The sequence below is a fragment of the Cydia pomonella genome, chromosome 1 (genome assembly GCF_033807575.1).
Source record: "Cydia pomonella isolate Wapato2018A chromosome 1, ilCydPomo1, whole genome shotgun sequence".
Lineage (NCBI taxonomy): Eukaryota > Metazoa > Arthropoda > Insecta > Lepidoptera > Tortricidae > Cydia > Cydia pomonella.
The window spans coordinates 41930961-41940485 of NC_084703.1; the positions used below are offsets into that span (position 1 = coordinate 41930961).

General features: G+C 44.3%; 1 protein-coding gene across 1 annotated transcript; it reads right to left on the reverse strand.

The window, feature by feature from the left end:
- Window positions 1-5716: 5716 nt before the first annotated feature.
- On the reverse strand, window positions 5717-7007 carry LOC133524009 (uncharacterized). Its single transcript, XM_061859776.1, has 2 exons — window positions 6222-7007; window positions 5717-5854 (listed from the first exon to the last, which is right to left on the reverse strand). The coding sequence occupies exons 1-2, from the start codon at window positions 6990-6992 to the stop codon at window positions 5849-5851; spliced, it is 777 nt and encodes a 258-aa protein (XP_061715760.1). The 5' UTR covers window positions 6993-7007; the 3' UTR covers window positions 5717-5848.
- Between the last annotated feature and the right edge of the window lie 2518 nt (window positions 7008-9525).

Genomic DNA, 9525 nt, shown 5'->3' on the forward strand with positions numbered 1-9525 from the left:
GTATGGCGCGGCGAAAGTCCCGCCGTACGGCTTTGCGAAAGTGCTGCGCGTGCTCACGAGTGCTTGCGAGAGCGCGGTGCCTACGCCGCCGGTCACGGAGCAGCGGCGCGCTCTCCGGGCGATGCGGTCATGCCAGGGATATGCGCCGCGCCGACTGCTAACCCTTCGCCTGCGCACTGTGGAGGAGGTAACCCTACGCGTCCCGTGGGTGATTTTAGGTACGCACAAACATTGTTTTGTAATAATGATAATCAGACGCTGTCTTGTAATAATGATAGTCAAACTTTATTTTGTAACAATGTAAGTCAAGTTGGTGTTGATAAAATCAATGTTTGTCAGGTAAATGTCAAAGCTTCTCCCCGCCCTCTTATGATTATAAATATTCTCGGGGCGAGTGGCTCTGCACTTGTTGATCCTGCGGCTAAGGCTAGTGTCGCTGGTCACACGTTGTACGCTTTCCTGCGAAGTAAAGAACACCCGTTAGTGTCGTCAACAATGAGTGTTAGGTTGGCAGACGGTGTTAGTAGGGATATGACTGTACTAACCGCGGAGGTGGAGGTGACACTGAAACACAAGACAAGAAAAACTAGTTTTGTGATTTTTCCTGATGCCGTCGGTAACGAGTCTCTCTTAGGAATAGATTTCCTTAAGAACTTCGATTTAGTCGTTGATTTTCGTGATGATCTCTGGTATTTCGCTGAAAATAGTAAGCAAAAGTATGAGTTACAGTTCGAAAGCGTGTCACCTCCCACTCTGTGTGTTGCTGCTTTAGAGGTGCTTCGGGAGAACGAGGCTACGTTGCTGAACGCACAACAACGCGAGTTGCTTGCCCAGTTGCTCACTGGGAACAGGGATCTGTTTGAGCCAGGGGGAGGGCCAACTCCTTTTGCTGAGCACAGGATCGACACGGGTGACCATGCGCCTATCGCGGTGCCGCCTTATCGTGTCACACCTGCCAAGAAGGAGGTGATGCGAGCGGAAATAGAGAAGATGCTGGCGGACGATATAATAGAAGAGTGCGAGTCCCCATGGGGCTCCCCAGCTCTTTTGGTCCCCAAGGCTAATGGCAAGGTACGTTTTTGTGTGGACTATCGCAAGCTTAATGCTATTACCAAGACGGATTTTTATCCAATGCCTTTGATCGACGAGCTTGTACAGTCAACGAAAAGGAACTGTTATATGAGTACGCTCGATATGCGCAGTGGATTTTGGCAGGTGTCTGTTCGGCCGGAAGACCGCGATAAGACAGCTTTTGTCTCTCCTTTTGGTACGTACCGCTTTAAGCGTATGCCGTTCGGGTTGAAAAATTCGCCGTCCACCTTTCAGCGGCTTATAGACAGGCTGCGCTCAGGCTCTTCCCTCCAACACGTGACCTTGCTCGCTTATCAAGATGACCTGCTGGTCATTTCTGAAGGTTTCAACCAGCACCTTGCGGATCTCCGTGCTGTTTTCGAAAGGCTACGTATGTTTGGTCTGCGCGCTAATCGTGAGAAGTGTGTATTTGCGCGTGAAAAGGTAAAATACCTTGGTCATGTCATCTCGCAAGACGGTATTTCGCCGGATGATGACAAAGTCCGTGCTGTCTTAGACATGAAGGCCCCTTCGACGCTGCGCCACTTACGGACATTCTTGCAAACCTGCTCTTGGTTCCGTAAGTTTATTCCTAGTTTCTCTGCTGTTGCCGAACCATTGACCCGCCTGACAAAGAAAAACCAGGTATGGATGTGGGGTCCGGAACAGGTAAAAGCTTTTGAGGAGTTAAAAAAGCGGTTGACTACAGCTCCTGTCCTTATCCAGGCTGATTATCAGAGGCCGTTTATTCTAAGAACAGACTCGAGCAACTACGCGCTCGGTGGCGTTTTGCTTCAAGGAGAAGGTAAAGATGAACGTCCCATCGATTACGCCAGTCGTCTGCTCACGCCAGCTGAAAGAAACTACAGCACTACAGAACGCGAGGCTCTTGCGGTCGTGTGGGCTGTAGAGCGGTTCAGAGGATATATTGAAGGGCATCCTGTCGTGATAGGGAGCGACCACCAGCCGTTAAAGTGGCTTCTTACCTTAAAGTCACCTTCAGGTAGGTTAGTTCGGTGGGCATTAAAACTACAGGCCTTCAACGTCCGGTTCGAGTACACTCCGGGTAAAGCGAATGTAGTCGCCGATACTCTCAGCCGTCCTGCCTGTGGAGAGGAAAGTAAGGATCAGTGTGGTATATGTGCGGTCGTCGTGGACTTACCTGCTCGCAGCCCTACAGACCTGCGTCGTGCTCAGCTTGATGACCCGGATCTGGAAAAGATAATAGTAGAGTTAGAGAGTACGTCAGACGATGCTGCTGTTGGAGCAAGGCGTTGGTCTGAAAGAGGATATTTTATGCAGCAAGGCGTCTTGTACAGGTACAATCCCGACGTGGATAGCGAAGAGCCGCAGCTAGTGGTTCCTGTTTCGCTTCATCTTGACATCTTGAAGGAATGCCATGATTCTCCGTTGTCAGGGCACCAAGGGGTTGAGAGGACCTTTCATAAGATCTCGCAACGTTTTTTCTTCCCAGGTATGCGTCGTATCATCGCTGAATACATAAAAAGTTGTGTATCTTGTCAGCGATACAAAGCGTCTAATGAAAAGCCCTCTGGTCTTCTACAAACTCCTGTTCTTAGTCAACGCAACGAGGTCGTAGCTATTGATCTGTTTGGTCCTTTACCAGAAGGAGAAAAAGGAGAGCGCTGGATTTTCTTAGTGGAAGATACCGCCACACGTTGGGTGGAACTATATGCATTGCAAGAAGCTACATCCGAAGCTTGCGCGCGTACTCTTGTAGAAGAGTACTTTCTCAGGTACGGTTTCCCTCGCAGGATAGTCTCAGACAACGGTGTACAGTTTGTAGGAGCCGTTATGCAACAGTGCATGTACATCCTAGGAGTCAAACAAAGCCTCCTTCCGCTGTACCATCCTGAAGCGAATCCCGCCGAGCGCAAAAATCGCGATTTGAAGACTCAGCTTGGGCAGCTGGTTGGGAACGACCACACAACATGGCCAACGAAACTGGGTGTGATCCGGTTTGCCATGAATAGTGCCGTGTGTCAAGCGACTGGTGCTTCTCCGGCGTACCTCATGTTTGCAAGGCAGATGAGGTCTCCTATAGAGGTTAGTTATGACTTAAGAGCCGTCCTTGATAAGGAAAACTTTGTTCCCCAGATTACGCCGTATCTTCGCTCGTTTATTAGTTCTCTGTCAGCAGTACGAGACCGGGTAGAAGCTCAGCAAGACAGGCGTAAGGAACACGCTGACAAGTCTCGTCAGCCAGGTGATGTATTTGACGTCGGGGACAGTGTCCTCATTAAGTCACACGTTCTGAGCAACGCATCAAAGAACGTCTCAGCCAAGTTCGTGCCAAAAAGAGATGGCCCTTACCTGGTTGTTAAGAAGGTTAGTCCGACAACTTACCTAGTCGCTGATCCTAAATCACCCGATGAGGTTCTGGGCAAGTATCACTCCTCTCAGCTGTTTCGTTATAATAGTAGGGATGACGTCCTTCCTTCTCCCGTAGTGCCTAAACGAAATAGAGGTCGTCCACGTAACCGAGACCAGAGTGTTGTGCGAGTCCATGGACGTGGGCGTCTTCATGAACTCGAGGGGGAGTCTATAGCGTGTGACAGAGACGGCACGCCTACGCGTTCGTTGGAAGTAGTTGGCACTCCAACTTTGCGCCTTCCCAATAGAACTAATCGAGGTCGACCTCCGGCTCGGTTTCTGACAGATTAAGCCGCAGGTCAATTTATGCTGGTCGCTTGCGCGAACACATGTTTTAGTATTGCGCGGACGCCAACAGCGCTGTGCGCAGTTAGTCCGGTAGCAGGTGCCGATGGGGATAAACGTGTGCGCGTACTCGACCCCACGACCGATCGATTTTGTAATCACTTTTTGTGTTTTTATAGTACGGTGTTCGTTTATTAAAATAAACTTTTTTCTAACTTCAGTGCCGTTCTTTGTTACTTATTTCCTACACCCGCTATAATCTGCAATTAATATGTAAATTTTATTATTCACAAAAAACATATCAGCTCCTACTATGTCCCAAGGTTTGTTACTCAATTCTCTTAACATTAGCGGTTCATGGGAGTGATTTCTCTGATATCTTAAACATGAGTCACAATTTTGAATTAAATCCTCTAATTCTTTTATCATAAATGGCCAAAATAGCAAACCTCGGATTCTACTTTTACATTTCTCAATGCCTAAGTGACTGTAATGCATTTTTTTAAGCATTTCCTTTCTTAACGACTTAGGTACAACAACTGCAGTATTTTTGAAAATTAATCCGTCTGAAATATAGATATCATCTTTTATGGAATGATAATATTTTAATTGTAAAGGAATTTCTTTAGAAGTTGGCCAGGAATTTTGAATGTATTTTATTAATAAACACAGATCCTGATCTTTTTGAGTTTCAATTTTTAATTTATCCCATGTTTCTTTACTTAAATTTATGCCTTGTTTCACTAAACATACATGCAATTCTACTTTTTCATCAAGTTCTTTGTTACATATAGTATCATTTACATAAGCTCTTGATAAAGCATCTGCAACTAATAGTTCTTTGCCAGGTCTATATTTAATTTCTAGGTCATATCCTTGTAATTGAAGTCTTAACCTTTGTAATCTTAATGGAGTCTCATTCATTGGTTTTTTAAAAATATGTTCTAACGGTTTATGGTCTGTCTCTACCTGTACATGTCTACCATAAATATATTGGTGGAATTTATGGCATCCATATACTACAGCTAAAAGTTCCTTTTCTATTTGAGCCCACGATCTTTGAGTTTCTGTTAAAGCTTTAGATGCATATGCTATAGGAGCATTATTTTGAAGTAAGACAGCACCCAATCCCGTGCTACTGCTGTCAACAGATAGAGTTATTGGAGTATTCATATCAAAGTATTTTAAAACTGGTTGTGAAGTTAACACTTTTTTTAGCTTTTCAAAATCATTTTTTTGTTTATCACCCCATACAAATTCAGAATCTTTTTTAAGTAGTTCCCTCAATGAAAAAGTTACATCTGACAAATTAGGTACAAATTTTGCTACATATGTTACAATCCCTACTATTGTTTGCAATTGTTTTTTACTCTTGGGCGCCTCCATACTCACAATAGCTCTAACTTTCTCTGGATCCGGTCTAATACCATCACCACTCAAAATATGTCCTACATATTTCACTTCTGTTACCCCAAACTGACATTTATCTTTGTTAAATTTAACACCTGATTTCTCTGCTTTATCTAACACCATTTTTAATCTTTCATTGTGCTGTTCAATTGTTTCCCCCCATACTATAAGCTCATCAACGTACTGTTCTACTCCTGTAATGTCCTTAAAAATATCTGAAAAATATTTACTGAATACCTCGGAGCTGAATTCAAACCAAAAGGTAAGCGTATGTAACAATATCTACCAAAGTTACCAGCATTGAATGTTGTATATAACTGACTGTCCTCACTTAATTTAATCATGTAAAATCCTTTTGATGCATCTAAGACACTAAAGTATTTAGCAGAAGGCATTTTGGCTACTAATTCCTCAAAAGTGCTCATTTTATACCGTTCCCTAATTATGTATTTATTTAAATTCTGAGGATCTAAGCAAATTCTAATATTACCACATGGTTTCTTTGTAACTACCATTGAATTTACCCATTCCGTTGGCTCACTAACTTTCCTTATGACACCTGCACGCTCCAGTTTGTCCAGCTCGGTTTTAACTTTTTCCTCTAATTGAAATGGTATTTTCCGGGGTCGCTCAGCAATTGGTACATTATTGTCTTGTAATTTTATTTTATATTCATATGGAAGTTCACCTAGACCTGAAAACAAATTATTATATTTTTGCACAATACTGCTTACATTTTCATTAACTATCTCTACAGGTATTACAATTCCCAGTTCCACTCCAGTATAATAGCTTAAGACACCTGTTCTACAACAATTTGCAACATAAAGAGTTGTGAAACATTCCTTATTCTTATATTTTATTGTACCCTTACATGTTCCTTCTATTTTTATTGGTGAACCATCAAAATTAGTCAGTCCCTCATCAGGTCTACACACTGTCAAATTCAATCTACGAGCAATATCTGAATGTATTATGTCAACTTGTGAGCCGGTATCAATTTTAAATATAGTTTCTACATTGTTTAATTTTAATTTCATATACCAGTCTTTTTTACTTACGGATGCACAGCTTTTGTTTAGGCACATAGCCGCAAAATGGTTGTATTTGCCACACCTCACACACTTCTTATTAAATGCTGGGCATTTTGCATAGCCATGTTGTCTGCCACACTTGCCACAAGGTTTCTTATGATATGACGGTTCTGGTTGTCTTGTGTGCGCTTGACCCTGCTGTCTGCCGTATGACTGCTCTCTGGTTCTGCTCCTGGAGGGCTGCCTTTTATCACTAGAGTGCTCCTTTTTTATGTTCCTTCTTTGTCCCGCTCCCACTTCTATTCTTGCTACCTCATTTTTGTTCTTGATGGTATCCATTTGAGCTCTTGTAGCTTCAGCCGCTCTGCTCATATTTATACATCTCTCCAAAGTCAAATCCGTTACACTAAGTAAGTCTTCCTTTAGTTCGTTATCAATTAATCCTATTATTATCTGGTCCCTAATGAGTCCATCCTTGAGTTTCTCGAAATTGCAGTCTAAGCTAAGTTTTTTGAGTGCTGTCACAAAGTCTTCTATATTTTCCCCAGCTTTTTGCTTCCGATTGAAAAAAATATGTCGATTGTATGTTTCATTGCTTGGTGGACTACAGTGTTCTTCTAATTTCTTGAGTATTTCTTGGTATGTTAGTTTTTCTTTGTTCTCAAGTGTATTGTAGACCACGAGGCCTTCATCACCTATGCTGTGAAGTAGGAGTGCACTTTGCTGTTTTTCAGTCAACTTTTCGGCCGCACCACTCGCCTCAAAATATAGGTAGTTGGAATTTTCGTTTCCAATCATGGAAAGCTTGTTTGATGTTGTTTCCTGAAAGATTCAGGGGTGCTGGCGGTCGTAACATGTCCATTTTTGTGATGCAAAATGGCGTCCCATGGAAAAGTTTTCTCTATTTGTCCCAATAGTTTTTTATTTGACATACCGTTGTGATTCTTATGTCCGCAGCGCCATGTTATGTTTTGATGTTAATAAAACAATTATTGAGATTAATACACACTTGTATTACTTATTATCTTAGTTTATAAAAAGTAGTAAAAGCACAGCACAGCCATCATTGATGGCATCATCGAGTAAGAGAGAGAGAGTTGTCAGTCTTGCCACAGATACCTAAACTACAGATAAACAGATAGCATATCTGACAGTGCAGTGTCTTTTGAAGAAAATGAATTTGTAACCAAGATTATATATGAATATAAACTATATATATGATGATGATGATCTTTCCGGCCGATTTCGACCATGGCGACCACTTCGACTCCTAGTTAGCTCGGCGCTCATGCGCCCGAAGATGGCTGACATAGCCGATCTTTGAGGTGAACCCCCGCGCACATTGAGGGCACGTGAGGACACCAGCTAGGTAGTGGTAGTGAATGGACGCAGGCTGGCGCGTTTTCAGCTCGTCGCGTTTAGCGTCGAGGTCAGCTTTACGTTGCTCCTCGAAATCGCGCACATTGCCCTGCACCAGCCTGCGCCACTCAGGACGATGTGCTGCCAAACCTTCCCACCGAGAGGCGTCAATGTTGCATCTTTTCATGTGTCTTTTCTGAACATCCTTGTACCGGAGGAGTTGTCCGCCAACTTTCCGCTTACCCTCCTCTAGTTCAGAATAAAAGATGCGCTTCGCCACTCTCTCCTCCGGCATACGCGATACGTGACCGCACCACCGAAGCTGTCGACGCATTATGTAAGCCTCTATTCCACCGACCTTGGCTCGTCGCAGAACTTCGGTATTCCGTACTCGATCAGACCATCTGATGTTCATGATCTTACGCAAGCATATGAGGTGGAACTTGTCTAAGGTACGAATGTGATGACGGTACACGCACCACGTCTCGGAAGAGTATAAAAGGTTTGGCAGCACGATCGCCATGTACACTGAAATTTTGGTGGCCAGTTTTAAATCGTGCGAGCAGAAGACCTTCGAAACTAGTTTCCCAAACGCTGCAGCTGCCGCACCGATCCTGCTGCTGATCTCAGCGTCAAGGTCACAGTTCGATGTTATAGTGCTCCCCAGATACCGGAATTTGTTGACCTGCTTCAGCACGTCCTCACCAAGCTGTACAGCTAGAGTCTCGTGACCATATGAGTCCAAAGACATCACCTCCGTCTTTTTGATACTAATTTTGAGGCCGTACTTGCAGCAGGCTTGGTGAAAAACAGACATCAGCTGTTGCAGGCCATCTGGGGATTCTGCCAGAAAGCACAGATCGTCAGCATACATGATCTCTGTGATCAATGTATGTGACACTTTCGTTCGCGCCCTAAATCTGGCCAAGTTAAAAACACTGCCATCGGTACGGAAGCGTATGCGGACACCTTCGGATACTGTTTGTAAGACTTCCTTGACTACAACTGCAAAGTATAAAGCGAACAGTGTAGGGGCTAGAACACACCCTTGTTTCACCCCACAGGCAACGGGGAAGAAATCTGACTGCTCACCGTCTACAGCGACGCAGCACTGCATGTCGTCATGCAGGAGTCTCAGAAGTCTTACAAACTTCTCCGTGCATCCCAGCTTCTTGAGTACCAACCAAAGGGCTTCGCGAGGCACACTGTCAAACGCTTTCTCCAGGTCAACAAAACAGAGGTACAACTGACGGCCTTGTTCCCTGCTTTTTTCTTGCAGCTGACGTACGCTGAAGATAGCTTCGCAGGTGCCTCTGTCAGGTCGGAAGCCAAATTGGGTTTCAGGCAGGATTTTTTCTGACACATTCGTTAGGCGATTTAGCAGTGTTCTGGCAAAGACCTTCCCAGATGCTGTCAAAAGCGAAATACCGCGGTAAGAGTTGCAATCAGATCGGTCACCTTTGTTTTTATAAAGAGCCTGTATGCGAGACACTTTAAAACTATCCGGGACTCGCTCTTCCTCCCACATACGAACAAACAACTCCCAAATAAATGAATGCAACTCCTCGCCGCCATATTTTAATAGCTCTCCCGGTATAAGGTCTATGCCAACTGCTCGCTTGTTCTTCTGCTGTCTGATGGCTGTGACAACCTCGTCACGTGTCAGGGGCTCATCCAGCTCGATGGCTACGGGGAGTTGGGGCATTAAACTGATGTATGATAGATCAGCTGATCGATCTACGTTGAGCAAAGAGTTGAAATGTTCTGCCCAACGCTGCAGTACGTCCTCTTTGCTAGTCATCAAACTGTTACCATCTACAGCCCGCAGAGGCACTTTCGCTCTGAAAGACATACCAATCAATTTCCGCACCTCGTAATAGAACTCCCCAAGCTGGTTGGTGTCAGCGAGCCACTGTATCTGACATGCTTTGTCACGCCACCATCTGTCCTTAATTTGTCGAGACAGCCTACG

What these genes read in the sequence shown, in the direction of transcription:
- LOC133524009 (XM_061859776.1), bottom strand. Translation starts at nt 6,992, where the DNA reads ATGATTGGAAACGAAAATTCCAACTACCTATATTTTGAGGCGAGTGGT.